Source organism: Betta splendens, chromosome 2 (assembly GCF_900634795.4).
Source record: "Betta splendens chromosome 2, fBetSpl5.4, whole genome shotgun sequence".
Taxonomy (NCBI): Eukaryota; Metazoa; Chordata; class Actinopteri; order Anabantiformes; family Osphronemidae; genus Betta; species Betta splendens.
Window position 1 is genome coordinate 8,405,243 of NC_040882.2, and position 25,302 is coordinate 8,430,544.

At 49.3% G+C, this 25,302-nt stretch overlaps 1 protein-coding gene across 5 annotated transcripts in view; it reads left to right on the forward strand.

Annotated features, from left to right (window-relative positions):
* The window catches only part of LOC114850611 (interleukin-1 receptor accessory protein-like 1), a 203,412-nt gene extending 178,352 nt beyond the window's left edge, over positions 1-25,060 (forward strand). For 4 of the 5 annotated variants that reach the window (XM_029142344.3, XM_029142347.3, XM_029142343.3 and 1 more), the window contains 6 exons: positions 5,506-5,638; positions 10,821-10,966; positions 13,444-13,590; positions 17,208-17,378; positions 19,530-19,574; positions 21,479-25,060. In XM_029142344.3, the coding sequence (XP_028998177.1) occupies positions 5,506-5,638; positions 10,821-10,966; positions 13,444-13,590; positions 17,208-17,378; positions 19,530-19,574; positions 21,479-22,206 (1,370 nt within the window). In that variant the 3' untranslated portion in view covers positions 22,207-25,060. The remainder of the gene's footprint in view (positions 1-5,505; positions 5,639-10,820; positions 10,967-13,443; positions 13,591-17,207; positions 17,379-19,529; positions 19,575-21,478) is intronic. The other variant, XM_029142350.3, reaches the window with a different exon arrangement.
* Positions 25,061-25,302: the final 242 nt, after the last annotated feature.

Below are 25,302 nucleotides of genomic sequence, written 5' to 3' on the forward strand. Positions count from 1 at the left end.
AGGACGCAGACTGAACGGCAGAGAAATTACGTCTCGTCTAATTGTTTCCTAATGTGCCCAATCTTTTTTCTGGGCCCTTTGGGGCTTTGGTGGATGATTATGATGTTCTTCCAGGACCCTGAATGTCAACCATCCTGCTTGTTGAGAGGTTTCACAGACATAGACACAGTTCAACTGGTTGTTGTGCCTAACGCTCATTTTCATTCTGGACGTATCTAGCGTTTTGTCCTCTGGTCCCGGCAGAAGAGTCGACCCAGCGTGTGTGCAGCATCTGAAATGTACTGTACGCTGAGGTTTCCAGGTTACGCACACGGCTCCCTTCACCTCGGCGCCGTTGACCTTTTTTAGAATTTAGTGTGAATAAAACTCTTCTTTACCACTGACCCACGAATGGGACGGACCAGAGGAAGTGGCATTTGATGGATTCGGCAGCTCCTGAAACTCACCATTGAAGCCGGCCCTGGCTCGTAACATATCATCGTTACCGCGCACATTGGAGGAGCCTGAAACTTTTATCCAGCCTTTATTTTGCTTGGATTGCAGTCGAGCGGCACGCCGCACAAAGCCCGCAGAGGCCTGTGTCATCGGTGATGGAGAATCATTTGGATCCTCTGGACAATACTTAGGAAGGAATTCACTGAAAGCATCGCTAAAGTGGGTTCAAGCTGAGCACTTAACCACGGGGAGCTTGAGCTAGGAAATAGGACGGTTGGGAATGAGAGCACGCTTCAAAGGTGACCCAGCGAGGCCTGGAGGAACCTGCTATTTAGTGCCATCAGTCTCTTCCTCTCATTGTGCGTTGGTCGCTTTCGCTTCCCAACCTGCCACATTTTCTATTTTCTCCCGGCTCTCTGGCCGCATGGTGCCTCTAAAAGAGGGTTACTGGATGTCTGCTTGCTCCGCAGGAGCATCCCCTCCCCTTGTGTGCCTGCGTGTCTGCACCAAAGCCCAGCGAGGCTTTGGATGCTGCTGGAAGCCAGTCGTCGTCCTCTAGCATTTCACAAACTCATCATTGTCATCACATCTATATTTTTTTAGATCAACAACATTACTTTTTCCTTTTTTGTTGTACAGTTAATTGTACAATACATAAGGTAGTTCCCTTCTTTCAATGGATTATGGCACAAATGACTTTTTTCTCTGAGACAAACATAAGAAACAAATAATTATTTATAGTAATCCTGTGAAATCAAGTACTCAAGTATTGTGTTCAAGGCTTTATTACCATTTAATAGCAGAGCTGAGCTGTGATTTCTCCCCCCAGACGATAAGCAAGAAAAGGTTTACCATATGGAAGGTAATGATTCTTCGACTGGGCTGGGCAGCAACGCCGGGCGCTGCTTTAGTGCTACACGACACTGTATTATGCGAACATCAATGCAAAGAGTGGGTGTTGATCTTTGCAAATGTCATGCTCTGTTCACCAGGCTCGAATTGGACTTGTTATTCACTCAACCCAGAGCCTGTTTGCTTCCCGCCGCCCTGCAACACAACAGCGGTGCCTTATTTAATTTCCAGACACGTGGACCCCGTCGCCGGCCCAGCGACGTAGCGCACGGCAGAGACAATCCTAATTTCACAGCACATCACTGGACGTTTCCTGCTGTGATTGCCGCGCGTTAACGCGCTTATGAAATTCGGAAAGGAAGTTTAAACACCGCATTGTATCTTTGTTTGTTTTTGCCAACATTAATCAAGGCGGCGGCGGCTCGCCTGCTTAGCAGTAATGAGGTGCAAAGCCAAGTATGAATGACCATACGCGAGGGAAACGTCGATAAATGAATTGTGAACGGAGCACACTCAGTGGCTGCTTTAAATGCGTGATTGGAGAGGCACGGGGTGTAATAAGCAGCACAATGCCGAGGCCGAGCAGAGAGACAATTAAGCTAGCACATCTGGCAGCGCTCGCTCCCGCTCCCCGGCTGCGACGCGCTTTCAGGAATGGCTTCCTGCTGCCCGGATGCCGCGTGGAGTCTGGGAAAGCCCCTCGGCCACCGTGATCACATTACCTCCTGATTCAATGCGTCCTCTTTCCGTCCACATCAGCCGCCCGCTGTCCTGCCCGTCGCCAGCCACGGGGCGATCTTCAAGTGCTTTAATGTGGGGCCCAGACTCCTGCATTAGAGCGAGGACTAATTAGAGAGCAGTGGGAATATCATTTCATCTGGATGAGGGAGAAAAGAGCTTTCAACCGCCGTCACCGCAAGTGACACCACACAGCTGTCACAACTGTTTGGGGTTAAAAGCGCTGCTTATCTTGTTCTAAACTACGACTGATCTTCAGTGTTCCGCCTCCAATGGGAGTTTTATGCACCAATGGGAGAGAACTGACTCATAGTATAATAGTACTTGACCTCTACTAAGAGTTTCATGCCCCACACACAATTGAGTGACGCCTGATAACCTCTAAAAAGAACTCAGCGACATTTGTTTATTTCTTTATTCATATATAACTGTAGAAGAGGATGAACTATTCTGGTTTAGTGTTGGCACAGGTTGCAAATATATCCTGCACCTTCACGTTTGCCCAGTTGCCCCAGTAGCTAACCAGTCTTGCCATGAGGTTCATTCAGTAGCTGAGTGTTTACATGAGACGATCACGTTTGCGCCGTTCCCGCGGAATTAGTCTTGGACACAAGTCAATTTTTCCGAGCACTTAAATTATGTGCTGTTTTGTTTGATATGATTGAAGGCTCCACAGCAGCTACTCAATGGACCCTGTGATGAGAATTCTTTTGTCGACTGCTGTTTCCAAGTTCAGTAATTAAATGTGTTTGTCCTGCAGAATCTCTTTGTGCAGCCATTTACGTCCATTACATCAATGATGTATAAAAGCCACTTTGCATCATTATTAGGGTACGAACTGTTATCGTAATTTGCGCTGTGTGCTTTTATTGTGCAGTGATATCTGTTTGCAGATGCCACTTTCTTAATTGTGTCCCATATCACTGGACTCGCACTGCAGCACCAAGCTACCTATGTGGGTTATTAGGATTGCACCAGCTTTGTCTGTTAGAAGTATTATCCTTAGCTGCAGGGCTTAATTTATTCAAGGCAGTTAAAAGCTTCCCTACTCAAGAGCTGGATTGTTTGGATCTGAATGGAAAACGCCGGTAGATTAACTCGACATGGACCGCGCACACGCTGCACGCGGACGCACCGATCTACAGTGTACGTAGTCTCCGGAGCGCGGGGGACATGCCATCCTCTGTTCACGCGGGGTGGGGAGTCTTTCTGCCCCCCCACCCCGTGAGGAATGACGTGTGATTTCTGCGTCCGGCTCTCGCGGCCTCCTCGTCTGGCGCACAGATGCATCCCGCGCAGCTTCCACTCTGGTTGCTCAGCCACGGGAATCTTCGCTGACGTCTCCGTCCTGCAGCCGCAGCAACTAAGAGAGATGCCCTAGAGGTGCAGGAAGATAAGAGAGAGGAGACAATCGCATTAGGACTGACTTTACCTCCTTCACCAAGATCAGAGGTTGGGATTTGAATGTTTGTGTGTGTGTGTGTGTGTGTGTGTGTGTGTGTGTGTGTGTGTGTGTGTGTGTGTGTGTGTGTGTGTGTGTGTGAATCCCTGCATGGCTGTTTCTGGGCTCTGGCCTCGACCTGTGCAGCGCCGGTTCCTGCTGCAAATGAAAACTCCGTCCCTATGGGAATGACGCGCCGCCACGTGAACAATGAGCCCCTCGGAATAAGTCTCCGCGGTGAATGACACCGCGGCTGCTGTTGGCGCAGCAGTGGAGCTGTCAGTGCTACAGTGCAGCGTGCTGTTGGAATCCATAGGTGAAGCCTCTTGATATCAAAGGTGGCGCACGAAAGGAGCCGTGTTTCCTTTTACTGTTGTCTGCACCTGTCAGAATGGTGTGTTTTGTTGTTTTGCTGCTGTTTTATGTGCTCCTCCCGCACAGGCCCTCCCACTTTGTAGCACCACAGAGACCCCTGGTGGAATTGGCACGCATAGCAGAGTGTGTGTGTGTGTGTGTGTGTGTGTGTGTGTGTGTGTGTGTGTGTGTGTGTGTGTGTGTGGTCAGGGAGAGACGCCAGCATCTTAAACACATTCACTCAGTGTCCCACACACACTCACTCATTCAGCCCTTATCCCTTAGCTGTGGACAATGTTTTTGTTGAGCCATGAGACAAAATGCAAAACCATTCTCTAACTCGAGGCCTTGTTTTTATTTTTGTGGGGTGTTTTTTTTTTTCTAGCATCTCCAAAGCAGATTTCCGCTGTTAACGCCTATCATCTGAGCTTGCCACGCTGCTCTAGAGGCCTTGGTAGAATAAAATCCCCATTATCTTTGAACTAGCAAGTGCCCAATTACACGCCACAGTTATCTTCCATCTCACAGACTTCTGAGTCGTCGCCACAGGGCCCGGCGAGCAGCCGGCGCTCACCAAGAGACGCTGAGTCACCTTTTCGCCTTCCTGGACACACCACTCTCCATCCTCAGTGGCTTTTCTTTACATATCAGTCATTCCTCCTCGCTTTGATGATGTTGTTGTTGTTGTTCTTTGCCCCCCCCCCATGGTGCGGCTGTCGCATCACGGGTAACACGCAGCCGCGGCTGTGCCCGTCAGCTGTGGCTTGTGTGAACAAAGACTGAGGGCCCTTTAATCCGAGGCAGAGAGAGAAAGGTTTAAAAGGCGGCTTTATCTGTCTCCACTCACGTAGGATGTGTGTTGGAGATGAGCCGAGCGGAGAGGGAAGGAGAGGGAGGACTCCTGCTGGTGTGAAGGCAGGGGTTCGTGTGCTGATGTGTGTTTTCTGTGAACTTTCGTAGCCCTGTGTTCTCATAGTTCTGATCATCGCTGGAAGCCTACGTCACACTGCCTACGAATCCAGGAAGAAATGACCTCTTTTCAGTCTTTTCAAGTCTTCAGCTGCTTTTTAGTGCCTGCACATGGTTTACAGCTGTAGCTGCTTTGGTAGACGTGCCTCAGCTACAGTATTCACAAGTCTCATCAAAACAGGCAAAAACTGCGGATAAGAAACCCTGTGACTGTAGCCGGAGAGAATAGGAGGCTTTTATAACACACTAGTGCTGGAAGGCTGGAGTGAAAGAGGATTCAAGAGAGTTTTAAAGTTTAAGAGACCATCAGGAAACACATCCAGGGTCGGGGGTGGTTCAAGATGGCGCCTCTGGAGAGCGAGAGGGAGTTCGGGATTTCAGGGACTTGAAGAGGCTGTTGTGGAGTATTGCAAAAGATAAAAAGTGGATTCTGAAAAGAGAAGGGGCTTAGACGTGCGTGTGAGTCTGGTGTTTGTAGTGGGATCCCGTATCCGCAAACACCCACCGCCTGAGGGCCGCGGGGGGGGGGGGAATGAACGCTGCCAGGTTGTGCGTTCTGGTGCAGAGATGAGATGATCGCGAAGAAACGAAGGAAAAGTATCGGTTGCGTTTTTGTGTGTGTGAAATGGTCGATGGGAGCCACGAAAGATGCGATATGATACATGTATATGAGCTGTGTTCTGAGCCACATCGCTTCTCGTCTCCGTCTCCTACAGGGAGTCCGGTCAACCTGACCTGCAGAGCCTTCTTCGGCTACAGCGGAGACGTCAGTCCGCTCATCTACTGGATGAAGGGGGAGAAGTTCATCGAGGATCTGGACGAGGAGCGCGTTCAGGAGACTGACATCAAGTAAGGCCGCTGAGATTCGCCACTAAATGTCATGAGAGTGGCCCAAAGCTGTGGCTGCCTGTTACTGTATGTGAGCTCCACCTGACTGATGAGCTGAGCTGAGCTGAGTGTTGCTGATCTCCAGCATCAGGACCCGCTAGTTAACACCTGTTTAAAGGTCCGACCGCACATCAGCGCCCTGGGCAATAAAGGAAACCTTTCACTAGCAGGAAATCCATGAATACTTGGTGTGTTGGTTTTAGTAAGTCAGACAGCTACAGTTAGCATCTTTATCAGGCCCAGTTCAGCCACCGCGCCACCAGCGAGCAGCCATTATGCGCCACTGAAACATAAGTGGAGGCAGTAATAGCAGAGCAGCACTGGAGAGGAAGCCCGTTTCAGATGTCCTTGTTAGCCTGCGTCTGCGTTCGGTGACCTCCATCTGTTGGCTCACGAACTCATCAGGTGCGGAACCCACGGCCAAGCCGCAGTCGGCCCCACTCAGCCCGCTGCCGTAGAATCGCTGTAGCTGCTTTAGTCCTGCAGGAAAGAAAGCGAAGCACCTTGTACATGAAACAGCGGTAAAAGGCAGCAGGCGTTGTAGGTAATGCTGTTTGTAGTTATGCAGCTTTGCAACTTGACATTTTCTGAGGCGGCTTTTCCTTTTGAATCGTGTTGCTTTGGGTTTTAATAGCCATTCTGTATCTGTGAAGTGCCCCCCTCCCACAGTGGGTCCACAGCCACAGATTTGAGAGATATGACCAAAAATTGTCCACATCATAACGTTACACCACATATACACACGTTATACAGTTCATCCACCGTGTTCTCAGCAGGAAGGTCTATCAAAGAAATATGATGTAGCTTCTATAGTAGATCATGGCCACAGATGCCTAGCTCAATAGTACAAAGGCTCAATTAGAGAACACACCATTTTTAATGTAGGTTTAATGTCCGTTATGCAGAGAAGCCATAAATCAGGAGGTAGATGGATCTTTACAATAAGATACAATAAAACTGGATGTAGTCCGCTGTTTCTGTGTAAATACGTCACATCTTCTGTGATTGCTTCAAGCCAAACAAATGCTGCCGATGTCACTGAGCTGCACTTCAGTTTAATAAGCTCCATAAGTGGCTCCTCGTCTATGAGGAGTACTGCGTGTATAGTCACAGTAAAGCAGGTAGTGATTCGGCCGTCGTGCTGAAAAATCCCTGTTGTGGACAAGCGGCGACTAATGAAAAGGTTAACTGTAAGCGGCATGACAAGGCTGGTGGAGGAGGAAGCGTCTGAGCCGGTGACCTGGCATTTCAGAGACGTCTCTATTAGCCTGCTAGCACACTCGGTCCGGCTCCCGGCGCCGCTCTCTGCGGTGAAGGACACGGGGCCAATTAAAGCCTGCAGGATTTAGGAGGGCTGTGGAGGTAGACGGCGGCGGCGGCATCGGGTAGGAGGTATAATAATTATGGGAAGGAAGGAGGAAGCTTTGATATGAGCGTTAAATGAAGGAAGACGCCGAGGGATCAAGACTGACCCTGAGCCTGTGTTTGTTTGGTAAAGAGGCGTGTGTGGGTTTTTGTTTTTTTTTGTGTGTGCCTCCACATGACACTGATGCCGTCTCCTTCCACGGGTTCATATTTATTTTTTTACTTTTTTGTTGCCCTATTTGAATGTGCACCACTTCAAACCCAGTCCCTGACATCAATCCGTGAGCTTTTGAGCTTTGAAATGGAAATTAATCACACGGTAGTATCCCCTGAAGGGCTTCCTGTAATACATGAAATGGCGCTTTTGGCAACAGGGCTTCGCTGCCGACATTCCGGGTTCGCGTGGAATTTGGGGCTGCGGAACGAGGCCGCGCGGGTCTCGCGAGTCGGGTCGCGGCGTGGACGAGAGGAGGCTCTAAACCAGGAGAGTTTCCAGTGCGAGCCTTTTAAGCAGCGGTTCAAGTGTACAATTTCATTTTCTGACTCTAATTAACGCTGCGCCGCATAAATCCATGGGAAAAGTCTCCTTAAAGCGCCTGTGTTTCCGATAAGAGCTGTTTGATTAGATTGCATTTAGCAGTAACTGTAGCAGAGCGTGTTTGGACAGACTGAGCCGCTGATCCCTCAGTGTCTACATTTTTCAAGAGAAGCCGCTCTGATCAAATTCAAACGGGTGCAGAGGAAGGGGGGGGGGCTGAGCAGACTGCGCGGGGAGATATCACAGCCGGGGAGGTGTTTCAGAAACGAGGCTACGCCTGTCAACACGGCGCGGGTTAAACGCTCAGGTGTCCCTGGATCAGAGCTCAGACAGCGACGGGCTCCACCAGCGCCCTGCTGCAGCGATAATAGGTAATTACAGGTTCCAGGCTGACGACTGTGGTTGTTTATGTTTGGACCCAGTAATGCTCCATGTACTGTGATTATACGCGAACTGCGTGACTTCGCTCCTGGTGATGTCGGCGTGATGAAGTCGGCATCGCAGTGATCCGACGTCGCCTTGAAACCCAACTGAAACCACGTCTGTTTCCGCGAAACAAAGATGGATTCCGCGTGGGCCCCTTCAAAAAGCCATCAGCGCCGATCCGTAGCCCAGCCTTGTGGGGCGTCGTGTCCGCGCGACTGGACACACAATGGAGAAGGATGAGCGTGAGAGGAGCTCAGAGGAATCGGGGGACGGGGAGGCTGAATGAATGTCCCTGTCACGCGCGCTCGCAGGAGCCCTAACCCGGGAGCTAACCTTTATGCTTCCCCGCAGAACGCCGCTTTAAAAAGTGCTACTCCATATTGTAATTAGTTTTTATGAAGCGGCTAGTCTATGTAGCTGCACAATGATTACCTCTAATGGTTCTTCATTGTGCACGGTCAATAAAAGGAATTTCACTTCGGGTGCGATATTTTCTACGTGGGATACCAATTATCGCCCACTTTGTAAAGCTAATGTAAGATATTGCCATGGCAGCAGTGGTCGTATTGTGCTTCATCTTCATCTCCCCAACACTTCAACAATCTGCTTTGTTTAGTGCGTTCATTGATCAACAAGAATTAGATGAGTTTTCATATTCAGATGCCCGGCGGCAGGCGGCAGATGAATGCCCAAGTGGCACTCGTACCTTTTTCCGCGCTATTAGCCCCATGCATCATTAAACAGGGGCTGGAAATAGCTGCGCTGCTTTGTAACCTTAAGAGGAGCATCTGCTCGTGCATCATTCCTGCCTTGGCACACGGGCCTAGCAGGGGATCTCCAGCGTTGTTGTCCTGCTTTATCCTCCGGTCGTGCTAGAATGTAAAACCATCAGCTACTGCAAACTGTGATTCCGCAGTAGATTCTCTGCATCCCGCATGAAAACCTTCCTCGTGTTAAATTAAATTTCCCACCTCCACTCTGTTTTGCTCCATCAGGTCGGAGCCTCAGCCTCAGAGGCCAGTGTGTAGTCACCACCGCGGCTTGGCCTGCTTCTGTCAGGTTGAATGGGCTCAACTGAGGGCAACACTTGAGTGTTCTTGGAAACACGGCTGTAACTCCTGCCATAATGCACAGCAACGCCGCGGTCGCTCCGGCTCTGTCTTCCCAGTGAAATCGCTTTTGACTCGGCATGAGTCACTTTTACCTGGTGTAACCTGGCCTGCTGAGCATCATTAGCTTAGCATCGGTAGCGTTAGCATTGCTTCACGCAGTCCATTTAGCATCACTAACGTGATGTAGCTCTGGAAGATGACTGAATGTGTTTAACTAAAACATCAAAGGAGCTTATTCATTCTAGGCAGCGCCGCAGTGCATCATGACAGTCACACTATTATTCCCGTATCAACATGTCACAACCAATCGATGTCAAGAGCTGCAGCCGGTCAACGGAGGGCTATTTTTCATACGGCGAAATCTGCCGTGACTCACGCGAGGCCGGAGGCGTGTCCGTCACGGCCGCCGCCTCCTGCCTTCGTCATCGGCTCCAGTTTTCCTGATGAATCCACGCGCTGCCTGTCGGAATGTAAAAGCCGCCACAGATGTCAGGAAATGGAACATCTGTCTGACGACGCGTTCTTCATATTGCCTGGGAAAACGTGCAGGTGTGAACCCGCGGAATGGTTCTCAGAGAATGTCACGTCGGAACACTCGGCCCAGATGGAGGCTGGTAATTCCAAGGTCATGATTCATGGATTTTATGATGCATACTGTGGACACAACTCTGTTTTCCTCGAGGCAAACTTTTTTTGCCGGAAAATCTATATTTTATTAAAGAGACAATATTCTCTACCTGTGACTGCCTGCAGTCATGTGTGTCTAGATACATGCATTTATTTCTTTTTTTTAATCATTCTTCAGTAAACAGATCCAGAACATGTGGGTCAGAGACTTCCAGCCGCTATTATCGTCAGTAAAGAGATGACTGGACTTCATTGTTGTTAAAATTTGATCAGGGCTCGCCTTGTTTTACCAGCTGTGAGTCATAAACTTGTAAAAGCTAAGAGCAGACAGTGACGGATCAGTCGGCCTGCGGTGATTAATTGACGGCTGCTGTCCACGATCAGAAGATTCCAGTGATGAATTCCAGTCTTTTCATCAACACTGCAGCAGAAACCAACCCAAATCCAATTGTTTATAAAAAAAGTCTCCTTCATCGCGCCGGGGTAACACTTGGATTTCCTGTTTTTCCTGAGATGAATGAAGAGGCAACGGAGGGAGCAGGCGATTATTCTCGACTCCTTCACTCAGTTAAAATGACCAGCGCTAGCGAGAGAGGGAGCACATTAGCGACGTGACATTTTCCTCCTTTGATGTATCCACTTCACGCCGCTTTTCTGCCTCCTAATCAAAAAGGCACATGTATTTATCACTGGCCCAGCAAATTAGGACGCGAGTCAGGTTTAGAGCAATGTTTGTGTCACTTTGCAGCAGCTATTTTTCAGCTTTTATCTTGAATTTTAATCATGTAATGTTAATTAAATCTGCAGTAATTTATATTATAACTTTTTTTGAAGTGAAAGTTGCCTTTTGCGGTGACAAACTGCACTTGGCCGGACTCCGGCGTTCTCCTTCAGCTTTACCTGCTTAGCAAACGCCTCTCGGCTCTGTCTCAGCAGGGGGTGCTTTTCAGTCTGAGTGGGACATGCAAATGTGCATGTATTTGTGGCAGTGTTTTCACGTCTCAGTGTTATTTGGGGGTTTATTTTCCCTAACATTCCACCAAATCCACCTTGCTGCGCTCTCGTCCGCCTGCAGGACGATCCGGAAGCACCTGGGGGAGCAGGAGGTCTCCATCTCCCTGACCATCGACTCTCTGGAGGAGAGCGACCTCGGCAACTACTCCTGCTACGTGGAGAACGCCAACGGACGGAGGCAGGCCAATATCCAGCTCATCAAGAAAGGTGAGCTCACGCCGAGGAAGGTGACGCAGTGATGCTACATGAAGGAGAAAACACCAGATCACACGCTATGAGATGCAGCGGTTTGGCCACATTTGCCTCCTCACAATGAGGGTATTAAACAACATACAGTGTACATGTGTACACACACACACACACACACACACACACACACACACACACACACACACACACACACACTCATTGCCAAATCCTCACTGAGATTTGCCCATCTTTCATCACTGTTGCCTTCTCTCCCTCCTCCTTGTCTTCTTCTTCTTCTATTCAGGCAAACATCTTTTTTTCTTTCAGTTTTTGCTCTGATTTAGCCTCAAAGAGGATGAAAGTTGATTCCATGATGATTTTAAATAGAGATGCACACTTTTCGCTGTGGTTATGTAAGCAAGGCTTTTTTTTTTTTTTTTTTTCCAGCTAGGCTACTGGGGCCTCTGCAGCTTTAAAGTTGTCAGTGTTGAATATATTTACATAGTAAGATATTCCTCCTCTCTTTTAAGCTCACAGCTTTGGATCTGGTTTTGATGGCAAGCCAGTTCCCCTCCATTTGCTATATTAAAGGGGTTTATGCTGCACAGTGGCATCTCAGAATAAACTGCAGAAGATTAGACCGGTCCTCGCAGGATTGCAGGTCTGCGAGAAATCGTCCCCGTTTCCTGCGTTCTTTATTTGCCGCGTCCGTGCTGCGGTGCGGTACGCGGCCGGCCGGTGAGTGTTTGCGCTGCCTTTCAGAGGGCGTCAGGCTTTTTTCCCCCTGCTCGTCTCTTGAAGCCGTGAAAAACAGCACACGACACTCCAAAGGAACAGCGTCGCCTCAGCCGTCGGGTTTCTCTCATCTTCGCCTCCCTGTGCTTGACTCGCGTTCAGTTGCGTGCGCGCACATAGCGTAGCAACATCTGCTCAGATGGTGTTTTTACACTCACTCCAACAACAACCTCTTCCTCTCCCCAATCTCAGCCGCGTGCTGAGGAGCCGTCGCCCGCGCTGTGTAGGTCGGGGGCCGCGCGTGTAAATCTGCGCTCGCTCCGCTCCCTGACTTTGTTTGCTCCTGTGTTTTTTCCCACTCGCCCATATGTCCGTCTGCGGGCTTGGCTGAAGGTCACCGCCCGGACAGGTGTGATGAAGCGGCATGGGCCGCGCTCGTTAGCTCCGCGGAGCATCATCCTTCATCACAGGGGCTGTCAGCCTGATGGCCACTGCGGCGGGATGGCCGCCGCGCGCCCCGACGAGGTTAAATGCGCGGCGTGATGGATGGCGACACGCGCACACGTCCTCTCCATCCATGTATACGTATGTGCGGCGTCGCAGCCAGTCCGGCCTTTACTGTTGTCCATTAGTCAGCCAATGAAGGCTGACCACCAGGATTTTGTGAGGCGTAGCGAGGAGGAAATGTTGAACGGCAAAAGATGGAGTGACACCCAGCAGAAAGGACTGTGAAGTATGAAAGGGGCCGGGAAGCCTTGGCAAAGTAACAAGATCATGAAAAGACAAAGCAAACAAGGTTTTCAAGGCAAGACGCTCGACCGTGGACCCTGATGCTCCACTCCATTATCCTGTAGTGTAACACATCCTGCCTCGTCTGCTCGTCCAGCTTCCTGCACCTCCTTGAAAACAGACGTAACCATCGAATAGCGTAGTCCAGTGTGTGATCGTCTGCTGATCTTCTCTGCAGCTCGTGTCAGGCTGCAGCGATGACGGGCGGCAGGACGACAGGTCTTCATCAACCTTTCGACAAACCAGTGTTTGAGCGAACAGCTGGAGCGCTCCCTCATCGCGCTCCCGTCTTCTTTAACGTCTTTTATTGTTAAGGTCTAAGTTCTGTGTGTGATGAATCATCTGTGATATTACTCATGCTGACACGGACACCAGCTCCTGCAGTAGTGTTGGCTGATTTCTTGGGCGGCTTGAAATGTTTCCTTTTGTTCAGCTGTTTCTATTGGATTGCCCACAGTCTGATACATGGATGCCTCTGTACAGTACACAGAGCAAATATACACAAATATGATGGAATAACAGCTTTCTATCTTAATTTGGTCTTAAATTATATGAGTACAATCCATCCGCAATAAGCCCATAAGGACAAAACCACAAAAACAAACTCAAACACACACACAACACAACACAATTGTGAAGCCATTTTCAGGCCAATGTGAGCTTGTGGAAAAGTCATTTCACAGCAGTGAAGAACTAATGCGTCTTGCGTTATTTGACGGGTATCGATGTTTTGCGGTTGGAGCTCCGTCATCGTGTGATCGGATGCTCTGAGGATGCGCCAGCTTTAATACGCATGCAAGCAAAGAGACAGGGAGCAATGAAGGAAACTAGTGGGTATTACTGTAGATGGGTCAATATACAGTATGTTGCCATTGTAAAAACGTCTAGGCGAAAGGTCGCAGTCTAACTCCGAGCTGCATGATTAAAGGCATTAACGTCTCCCTTTGCTCCCTCTGCGTTTGCCTCGTTAGCGGAGCTCATGTACACCGTGGAGCTGGCCGGAGGTCTGGGAGCCATCCTGCTGCTGCTCATCTGTCTGGTGACGCTGTACAAGTGCTACAGGATCGAGCTCATGCTCTTCTACAGGAACCACTTTGGCAGCGAGGACATCGATGGAGGTACGGTTTCACAGGCCGATCGCCGTGCTCGCTTTCCAAAGCGGCCTCTTGTCGCACAGATAGGAGCGAATCCCACACGGATGCAGTGTCGAACGTTATTATTTATATTCAGAAAGCACCTGGGTTATTTTTCATGTCTTAAAGCTGCATGTGGCACGATTTGCATTTAAATATACACCTGCTTTATCCGTCTAAACAGTGGCTTAGACATAAAAAAGCTCCTATAGTTTCCTACACATCAGTTTAGTTGTGAATCTAAAAGGGCAAAAACAGAGTTTATGTAAACTACTCCATAAAGTGACCTAAAAAACAACAAACCAGTCGCCAGTCCTAGATGTTGGGCCCCTTTTGTTGTCCCATTTGCATCTCTAAAACTGATCAGAGGCCAGTTTGCAGAGACGCTCACGCCGGCTGACACCACATTGCAGTGGGTTGACATCGTCAAGCGTCGTTCTGTTCCCTGACAGACCTGCAGGGCTCGAAGCCTTGATCACCGCGCGCAGCTGCTGGTGGTGTGTTTGTATGTCAGGCTGCATTGGCCCGTGCTTCGCTCTCAATAATATTCTGCTGGATAATGACCCAACGTAGGCGGAGAAACTAATGCGAGCACATTCTAATTAGCCACATTTGTCAACCCCTGAAATTCCCCTCATTCCCATTATGTCACTGTCATGTTATCAGCTACATACAATAGCCGCTGGTTGTCGAACGTTGCTCTCCAATAGCAGCGAGCTGATTACTCATCTTCTGTAGGATGCAGCACGCTTCGGTGTGTGATGACATTTGCTTTCCATTTTCCATTTACATATTCCTCAATCGAGCACTTGGCTCAGTCACGGTGCAGGAAGTCTGTTGTAGTAAAGGCAGCGAGAAGACGTTACAGCGGCTCTAAAAGACCTGATGCAACAATAACAACACTAATAGTCAGGCAATAAAGCCAGAAAACAATACAGTCTACTTAACCAGCACAAGAGGCTCAGTAAAAACCCTGAGTGCAGGGAAACTCAATAGGTCCCCGGTTCAGTTCCCGCCACTGCCACCAGGTGTGTCCTTGAGCAAGACACTACACACTAGCTCCCCAGGCAGTAACAACTGCGTCTCCAGGGGATGGGTTTATATATATATATATATATATATATATATATATATATATATATATATATATATATATATATTATCCTGGAAAATAAAGGATTACTCATCAAAACTCCAGCTTTTTTAATTGTGGCTGTGCACACTTGGGCGAATGGCCTGAAAGAAAAACATATTGGGAGGCTTCATACAAACGCTGATACTGCCAGTCATCGACGCCACGGACAATTCACTATTTACACAAACTTGTGCTGCAGCAGACGGCCAATGCTCACGAGTTAGCGCAAAGATTATCTGTGGCGACTGCCCAAGAACATGAAAGGAAGCCTGGCGGACGCTGGCGTGGCACCCCCTGGCCGGCGGAGCCTGAATAAATGAGTCTGGAGCTCACGGGGAGCGGAGCGGCCAGGAGCGCTGCTGTGACGCGCCAGCCGTGGGAAACGGCTGGTCAAAATAAAAAAAAAGCATTAAATGTGAGTGAACGTAGTAAAACTGTGCTCGGGTCTGTTGTTTGGGTTAGTTTGAAAAAAAGCCCCACACCGAGACGCGGCACGCGTTTTAATTTGATTTGCGTCTAATGAGTTTCTCGAGCACCACCTGCGAAGAATTCAGGGGGATGAGATTAGTTTGGAGAGGATGAGTAGGTGCGTGAGCACGCGACGAGGCCGCCAGACACTTGAAACTCTGTAGGTTGAGCTTCTCCCGACGCTGTCTGACGCCGGTAGCCGCGGTGTCGCACGTTCCCGTGGAAGCCATTACTTCCGGCCCCGGAAAGCGGGGCTTTGCTGTAACGGCCGGTGCGGAGGCAGCGGCGCTGAAACCGGGAAGGAAGATAAATGTCGGGCCTTGAACTTAATACCAAACAGCGATTGTCTCCCTTAATTGTACCACTCGAGTGAATATTTGGAGAGAGGAACAGATTTTCAATTTGTTCTCCAGTATAAGAGGATCAGGTTCAATAAGACGCGGCGCGCTCCCTGCGGAGCTCCCGGGAGACCCCTCATACTTCCCTCAATGCCACAGTCGATTAGACCGCTCCGCGCACGCGCGCGCGCGCGTCTGCGCCCCGTGAGTCGTCTGCGGCTCCTAATGACAATGTACCGCAGGTGATTTGAATGGATGGGGAGCTAAATAGGAGTCAAACTGGAAGCGGCCGCCGCGCGCGCGGAGGCGGAACCGTGGCGAAGCGAAGGGAGGAGGCGGCGGGCTGAGATCCCCGTCGCTATGGTAACCGATGCGCTGACGGGGAGACGTAGTGGAGATGGAAGTTATAGCCGTGCAAACACACTCTTCATCAATAAGGCCCTTAAGCCAGTGTCTTAGATCTCTCATTTTCAGCGTAACTCTGCGCAGCCGGTTGAGCGCCCGCGTTTCCGCCCCTGCCAGATGTTAAACTGGGAGCTCTGCGCGAGGACAACGGGACGGACTGACGGCTGTTCGTCTGCGCCGCACGTCAGTTGGAGACCGCTCAGCTGTCGCGTCGCGTGGGTATCTGTGGAATCAGTGATCGTCGTGTCATAAACTCGAGCGTCAGCGTCCTGCCTCATTTGCATACGCGACGCGCGGCGGACGCTCGAGCGGCGCTCGAACACAGACGTCAAACTAACTTCACCGCGGTGACGTCACAGCAGCTTATCGCATGCGGCCGGAGCGCCGCACTGCATTTTTAAGCGCAACTGAATTACTGCGTCTCCGTCGGACGCGCACTCGCACTCGTCTGGCCAAAATTAGATTACGGGGGAAACAAAATGGTATGTTTAAGGGTGGAAAGAGTGCTCAGCTCCTCATTAGCAGTCCGCCCCACGTGCCCGTGTGGCTCCAGAGTTAAGCGCGTGTGTTACGTTGCAATCTACTCGCCCATTAAATGTAATGGAGCCCAGAGATATCGGGGAGATTACGCCTCCAACTCTCCTGGCGAGTCTCTGCTGCGGGTTCAAGAGTTCGCAATCTAACTGTGAGCTCTTTGTGCGCATGTGCATATATTAGCCCCCCCCCCCCCTCCTCACACACCACCACCGGAGAAGATGCTCATCCCTTTTGTACTCGCGTGTGGGATGAAGGGGAGCAAAGGGCTGGATGAGTTGTGCGGCCTTCAAGATTCACCCGGAGCCTCCTCCTTCTCGCTCGCTCGCTCGCTCTCTCTCTCCCCTCTCGGCTACAGACGAGTGGATCAGCACCACCAGAACAGGCCTTTTTTCTGCCTACACAGCTTTCGTTTCAAAGGTAGCAGTGGAAAAACAGAGAGGCAGATTTATGTCACTGTGGACGGAAGACTGAGAGTCAGTTTCCCTAAGTGAGGTTTCAATTCATTATTTTTACATGTGCCCGATGCTGTAAAGTGAATTGCATGTGTTAAAACCTTGTTGAGAGTGCCTGAGCCCAGAGAGAGGCACGAGTCCACAACCGGGTTCTGCTCCAGTTCGTTGGAGTCCAGGCAGTGTGAGCTTGGGATGTTTTAAGGCTCCCCCTGTACAGTAGTAGCGATGCGGGTGTTGAAGGGACTCTCCTCTCCTCTCCGCCTGCAGATAACAAGGACTACGACGCCTACTTGTCCTACACCAAAGTGGACCCGGACCAGTGGAGCCAGGAGACGCGCGAGGAGGAGCGCTTTGCCCTGGAGATCCTCCCCGACGTCCTGGAGAAGCATTATGGGTATAAACTCTTCATTCCAGACAGGGACTTGATCCCCACAGGAAGTAAGCTCTCTCTCTCACGGCGATGTCACGTTGTGTCCAATGTGTTGTGGCTTGGTGTTGCTCGTGTCGCTGTTGTCAGTGGTGACTTGCCTTGTCTGCTGTGACCTATGATGCATCTGTGTTTGTGCCGTGAGCTCGGCCCGATCGCGATCCGATCATTACGAAGTCGGCTTGTTCTAACCACTGGCTGAGTTGAAGTGGATGCTGAAAGGGGACATTGAGGGGTCATTGAATTACAATAACTGTGGACGAGATTTAGATTTTGTTAATTGAATACATTATCATAAAAATCATATCTAAGCTATTTAATGAGCAGAGTTTAAAGCCAAGAAAGTGATTCAAGCATCAGGGAGAGTGAGACGTCTCGCGTTTCTCACCTTCTTGCTTCTAAATTAGCTCAATGGTTCATAGATGAGGACACGTCTGTTGATACAATAGCACAGTATCAGTAGACAACAAAGTTGTCAATGAAGTGGTTTAGCATAAACTCACCTGACAACTAAGGTTGGGAGCTTCTGCCCCAGAACCCAAATTACACACCCACATCTGAGTAGCCTGGCATTTATTTAACTAATTAATGAAGCTCGAGTCTTTGAAACATCCCCGCACCCCTGAAGAACCCTTCAAGCTTTGTCTTAATGGATCCTTCATTCAGGGCCATGCACGCTGGGCTGGGAGGCTGCGTGCCCCATTGCTGAACAGGGCTTAAGAGGAACTGATTGCATAGAACAGTATTTAATGAGTCTGATACTGAAGGAAATTAAAAAGTGCCATCTATTATAATGACCCGGAGACGTTGTCAGCGCACGCGGGGACGTCGTGGCTGCGAGGACCATAATAAAAGAAAGCAGGTTCATTAATCTGCAGCAGATGACGGATTATGCTGATGAATCAGAATCGATTGTAAACTAAATCTTACTTAAATGGACGTAACCCGCTGCACCTGAGTTTACCAGTGGTGAGAAGTAACTGGGTGCGCTTTGACTTCAATGCTCAAACAAACGCTGCGTTTATTGAGTTGCTGGACTGCAGCTTCCTCTGAATATGGTGCTTCTGCAATAATCATACGCCAACAGCACAATAAAAAGTTTTTCTAAATACTAATGAACTCAGCTTGACTTGTTCTCAAGTCTGCACCAGGTCAGCGGCGCCTCCCGCGCCCCAGACTTTGACTGTGGAAGTGAATGACGCCCTTCCTGCGCTCCGAGCGCGTCATCTGCCCTGCGTTGAGCCTGTGGGAGGTGTAATAGCCTATATCGCATATGCGGCGCAATTAGCGGAAACGGCCGACGCTTTGATTACAGCCCGCGCTCCTGATCCAGCTCCGCACAGGCCGCGCCTCTGCATGCTGCTGTGAAATGGTGTCAGCTGTGCGGCCAGGAAGCTCCTTATGCATGGATATTAATGCATGTTCTGCCATGGTATATTCCTAATGGAGCCCCTCACCATGCCCCCCATGCTTATCTTTGATTAACTCATCACGCAGATGAGTTTGATAATACCATTATGTTATTAGCCTCCATTTCAGTACTCGACTCTGCCTGCCTTCCCGCACATGCCGCCATTACTAATTACGCTCCCCTCCGGTGGCGCCGCGCCAAGGTTCCGAGCCCAGCCGCTCGCCGCGGCCGCGCGCCGGATGCAGGGGGGCCGTGGTAATATGGGAAGAACGGCATAAAAATGCAAGGATTGAGAGGAGTCTGAGGAGGAGTCTCTGTCCCATTGTGTCCGTGTGCACACATTTAGCTCCCGTTGGGAATGCATTAGCATCTCAACGGATATAATAAAGGAGACTCCAGCTGTAGATAAACCCAGTTTGGCCTTTTGAGGCCTCAGCGCGTCAACAATCATTCTGCCGAGCTGCTGACGCCGGCGTGTTATTCTGCACTGCTATTATTCTCACAGTGATGGATTTCTTTTGGCGGAGGTACAATCACAACTCCGTCCACTTCAAAGGCTTTGGTCCTTGTGTTTTTTATGCCCCGTGTCCCATATTAAACTGGAATAAACTGGTCAGCGAGGTTCCTGGTGGAGAAACTCAGTTTATGCCAGAGCTGTGTCCCCGCAGTGACGCAGCTGTTCTGTTTACTTATTCATTTCTGTGTTGTTCTGCAGATTTACTGATCACTTTGAATAAATATCTATGTTTAGGTTTCACCAATGATCATTTCCAGGATGACACAAGACTACTTAGAGGTACTTTTTCCCCAGATTTCTAATGTTCGGGTAAACGCACACCGACAGACTCTGTGAATTTGAGTTATAGCCGTTTATTGGTTGATATTAATGCCTTCATTATAAAGAATTGACATAACCTTTAATATTAATGTTATCATTAGTCATTAGTTGCAAATTATTAAAAATATTTTTAGCCATGTTTTTTTATGTTTTGTTGTCAAAACAAGTATCTCTCAGTCACATGTGGTTCCAGCTATGAGACATCAGATACTAAGTATAATAACTGATATTTAATTATATCTAATTCAAAAGCAATCTGAGACTGAATTTCAGTTTTATTAGATATACCATGAGCTACAGCACAAATAAGAGGGCAGTGATTATGTTTTTAGCTCAGGGGAGTTGGAACTGGGCAGTCAAAGCCTCTAATCTGCCCTGAAGTGATGCCTTGAAACAACTGTGGTCGCTGGAGGTGCCAGCATCAATCTGAGCAGGTTTCCGCTGCGTGGAAGCTGGAAGGTAAATTACAACCTTATGTCCAGCCAGTGGTTTAGAGGAAACGAGACTTTGCACTGATCTTGTAAGTGCATCTTCACCGTAAAGCCCAGCTTCAAAGTGAATGTTCTGCAGGGTTAGTTATAAGGTTCAAACACTTTGGGGTTTCACTGTGCTTTAATGGGCCTTGGAGACAAACTACACAGCAACAGTAATGTTGTGGCCCGTGTATTAATTTCACTTTTATGCAGGCAGGGGTCGTTTATTACACATGCAGCCCTGTGAAAGGAGACGCTATAAAACACTCTGCTAGTCTCCAAGGCTGCAGATTTACATTCTGACTAATCGATGGCGAACTTAAAATAAAACTGTGACTCATTAGCTAATTATGTGCTGTAGCATCCATTTATCTGTTCCTCTTTGTTTCATTCACGAAAGGGCTGAAGTGAGACTTGTTTTTGTCTGATTGCTTCAACCTAATCGGCACAGGCCCAAGCTCAACAAAGGGGTTTTGGCTCCAGGGACGCGTCGGGGGGAATTACTGCGCGAGGACCAATTATCAAACAGCGAGGGGAGATTGGCTTGTCATGTCGGAGCAAAGAGCGCCTTTAAATCTAAGTTTACTCTAATCAGGTCTCTCTCATCGCGACGCCTCAGGCAGCGCCGACATGAAAGGAGGAGTTCATCCTCGGTGATGCAGCGCGGAGGACGGAGAGGAGATGTGACACTTGTTTCCTTAAAGACCAGCAGGCGCTCCGTGAAAATACTCAGCCGCTCACACGCCCGCATATATTCTGTCCAAACAGCTCCTCTTCACGTGCGGAGGAGGTTGGTTATTCCTGTCGAACGGCCTCGTCGTCGAACCCGGACCCGAACCCGGGCCCGGGGGCAGGCGCTGTGCCCGCCCCCCTCCTCACGCCTGGGGAAGCGCTTAATCACATGCATTATCACCCCAGCAGCTGAGCTCATTAGGGCCGCGAGCACAATACTGTACTTACTGTAAACACGCATTTCACACGGATTCTGTAAAAGCCCGACTTTCAAACCGAGCCCTCTCGCATTAATGTGTTTAATTCGGAGCAGCTTGCTCCATTATTAAACGCCGGAGAGGCTCTAGATGCTATTTTCTGTATCAATATCCTCGCCGCCGAATGACTTAGCGCTGCTGTAGATGTTTAATTCAAACGACTGCACTGTTTCCATTCCAAACACTTGTTTCTTCTAAAGTTAAGCAGGTTTGCGTGTTAGAAACCTGGGTAGAAGGTTCGAAGTCCCTGTGATGAGCCTTTAAAATAGCCTGTGTGATACGTTTCATCCCATTTTCATCATCAGCTCTGTGTAGATTCATGTAGATTAATAATAGTTAAGCGGACAGCGTGCGCCACTGGTTGCTGATGCCTCACCTGCCTCTCCGTCTGTGTGTCCAGCCTACATCGAGGACGTGGCGCGCTGCGTGGACCAGAGCAAGCGGCTCATCATCGTCATGACGCCGAGCTACGTGGTGCGGCGCGGCTGGAGCATCTTTGAGCTGGAGACGCGGCTGCGCAACATGCTGGTGACGGGCGAGATCAAGGTCATCCTGATCGAGTGCGCCGAGCTGCGCGGCATCATGAACTACCAGGAGGTGGAGGCGCTCAAGCACACCATCAAGCTGCTGACGGTCATCAAGTGGCGCGGGCCCTCCAGCAACAAGCTCAGCTCCAAGTTCTGGAAGCAGCTGCTCTACGAGATGCCCTTCAAGCGCATGGAGCCCCTGAGCATCTCCCACGAGCAGGTGCTGGAGGTCAGCGAGCAGGGCCCCTTCGGCGAGCTGCAGACCGTCTCCGCCATCTCCATGGCGGCGGCCACCTCCACCGCCATGGCGACGGCGCACCCGGACCTGCGCTCCACCTTCCACAACTCGTGCCACACCCAGATGAGGCAGAAACACTACTACCGTAGCTACGACTACGACCTGCCGCCCGGCGGCACGCTGCCGCCGCTCTCGTCGCTGGGCAACCAGCACACCTACTGCAACATCCCCATGACGCTCATCAACGGGCAGCGGCCGCAGGCCAAGTCGCCGCGGCAACAGAGCCTGGAGGAGGCCCACGGGAACAACGCCATGCTGCCGCTGCTGCCCAGGGAGACCAGTATATCCAGCGTGATCTGGTGACAGAGATGGTGCCAGGCGGCGTGGACCTCGGCTCTACATGTCCGTCACAGGGAGGACTCACCACTGGCACTTGGACCCTGAGCGCACTCAAGCCAGGTGAACCCCAATGGCTCTAAGCTACTTGCTGCTGTTGAATTTGCACCAGGAAACAACAGGGAGGGAGAGAGGAGGGAGGAGGAGGATGCACTGGACGCTGGTGATGGAGATGCTGGCAGATTTAGTTTTGTTTTTGTTTTGTTTTTTTGTTTTTGGTCCAATAAGAGCTTTTAGTGAAACTGAAAACAAAAAAAGAAGCAAGAGAACTTTTTTTGTATGCCTGTAAAAACACTCAGTAACACAAGCCAACACCTACGATCATTTACCCAGAGAGTCGAGGAATACAGGGTCCTGTACATACGTTTTTCTAATTCTTTGTAGCATCGGTGTTTGGGACTTGTTTCTTCTCTATGTTTTCCTGATCGGTTTTGGGACTCGTTCTCCTTTTATTTTTTTCTTCAGTTTCAGTTCGTACAAAGTGAAACAATGGCCTGTGAGATGTGTCGGTTCAACCGTTGTTACCTTTTTCTTAATTTGTTGGCTGGTGTAGTTTATAAAGCTTTTGGGGATTTTGGGGGGGGGGGTCGAGGGTCCCAGTCTTTGCAAGAGGAGAAGGATCCGGCTTGGATTTCAGCTGCGGGGGTCCGGCTGCAGTGGGGGGTCAACGATCTGGACTGAACCAGAATATGCAAAAGGTGGAGTCCGGAGCGCGGGAGCAGCCCGGTTTCCTGAATCGACGGGAGGCTTCGGGGGAAAGAAAGTCTGTGGACGGGGACGCGAAGAACACGGTGCTAGGCTTCCCATTGCTCTTTCTCTCACGATAATATTTACTTTGAAAGAAAAAAAAACAGCCTTGCTATTTACCTTAACAGATGATTATATGACAAAAATGAATTATGTGTATTATTTTGAGAAAACAAAAGTCTATTTTTGTAACCGAGGGATATTTGCTTAGAGAAGTTCTAAAGTTTTAGACAGGTGGAATGGAGGAAATAATAAAAAGAATAATGTTTTGTTACGTGGAACTGCATTGCTCCTGAAAACCGATAGGTCACTCACTAAATGTCTTACCCCGACGTTGCGAGAGAGAAACGTCGGTGTCGTCATCTTCCCCAACAGATGAGGTCTGACGTTTCCAACGCGCTGCGGATTACAGCTACACTGACGTTTGGGTCCATTGGGAGTGTGCGTGTTTTTTTCTTTTCCCCATTGTTGATTTTGATGTTGATTTCACAATCATTGCAGCAACTCGCGGGCGATTTAACGAAGTCGGAGCCGCGCTGCCGATGATGTCGGAGCGGATGGAGGCGGAGGACGCCACCGCCACCCGTCACCTGACGCTCACTGTGCTCAGCTTCGTCTCAGCCCAACCAGACTCGTTGTGTTATCGCTCCCCTTCATTACCTCTTAAATGACAGCTCTGTTATTCGTTTACCCCCCCCCCCCCCCTTGTCAACGGAAATGACTCGTATGTTGCGTTCCACCTTCAGATAAATAAAATAGGGCTCTCCCATCTCCGTTCTGGACACTCTTGAGTCGGATCCGCTGCGGCGATGAGACAAAGGAATATGACAACCATAATGAAGAGTTTCACCTAAAACAGCTGTTGGCTTCGTAATAAAGTTGTAAAAAGTTCTTAAAGTTTAGTTATTAATATAAAAGTAACCTTTTAGACAGTGTAACCTGTTATGCTTTTGACCTACTGACCAATAACCATCATGGGGCGTCGTCTCCTCACATCCAGTAGCCTTTTAGAATGAAACCCTTCTTAAAAAATAAAAAAATAAAAAACATCATGATGTAATAACTCAAACGTGACGAGAATGTATTTAAAAATGCAGATTAAATCATGGAGTTTATGGAATCATACAATATAAATGCTACTTAAAGCAACGTTAGACCAAAGCAAGCTACCGTCACCTGCTCTGACTCTCGAGCCGAGGGGGAAGTGAGCGGAAACGAGACGCGCGCCACCGTACGCGACTCCTCCTGCAGCTGTGCCAGAAACGAACCTCCTCCTAAAACATCTGCAGCATCTCCTGATGTAGATGTTTTATTCAGTGCCATAAAATATGCAAAGTGATGGAAGGCCTAAACACTACATGAACAATTGTATTCCCCCTTTATCTTCTTGCAAGTCTCCACATATTGCTTTTATAATTTTAATTTATCAGACTGTGGCAGAGCTGGGCCCTCTGACATTAAACGAAAATCAGCGTCTTTGCTCAGAGTGGGGGACGGTATCGAGTAATATTGTAAAGGAAATGTCCGCTCTTTTCAGATATTCCAGTAAAACGAGTAGCGGCCGGGCCTCGGTCGGCCCCGGGGACGCGTGGGTTACGTTGAAGGGCACCGTGTCTGAACCCGGGGATGCGTCGTGCTCCGTGACGTGTGTAAATAAAACCACAGCGACGCGAATAAGATGAAGACAATCGAGCCATATATCCACTGAAGCAGCAGCTGCTGATCCGCGAGGCCTCTCAGTAGGGAGTCGGTCCACGCGTAGGGGGAGGAGTCGGTGGCAGGAGCTCGGCTCCGTCAGAACCCGCGGGAAAATCCACTTCTTTTGGTTTTTTAAGCAGTCTGAGATTTTTGTTTCACGATGGATTGAACTCTTCTTCTGGCGATGTGGCTTTGATTATTAAAAGATGATGATGATGAAAAACAGTGACAATATATAGCACAGATTTATTCCAGGCACTTTCACGACTCGAGACAACAGACAGTCTCTCCTGTTTCTGATTTATTTTCTATTATGTATCTGCAGTGTTCATTAAAAGAGATACTGTTATTATTAATAAAACCACATTTACGGTAATGTGATTCCTCCATCCTGTGTGTGCGCGTGTGCCTGCTCTATTAGTTTTTGCGAGAACACCCGGCTCTTTGTTTATGGAGGGTGGTGCAGATTGCTGACGATGCCCGGATCTCTCTCTCTTGCTCTTTTTTTTTTTTTTTTTTTCTTGGCCTGGAGCCGACGCGGCCCCAACCACCATAACTCTGTTGTCTCCCATAAAACCTTGAAACAACAATCAATATGTCTACTTATTCCTCTCCAAG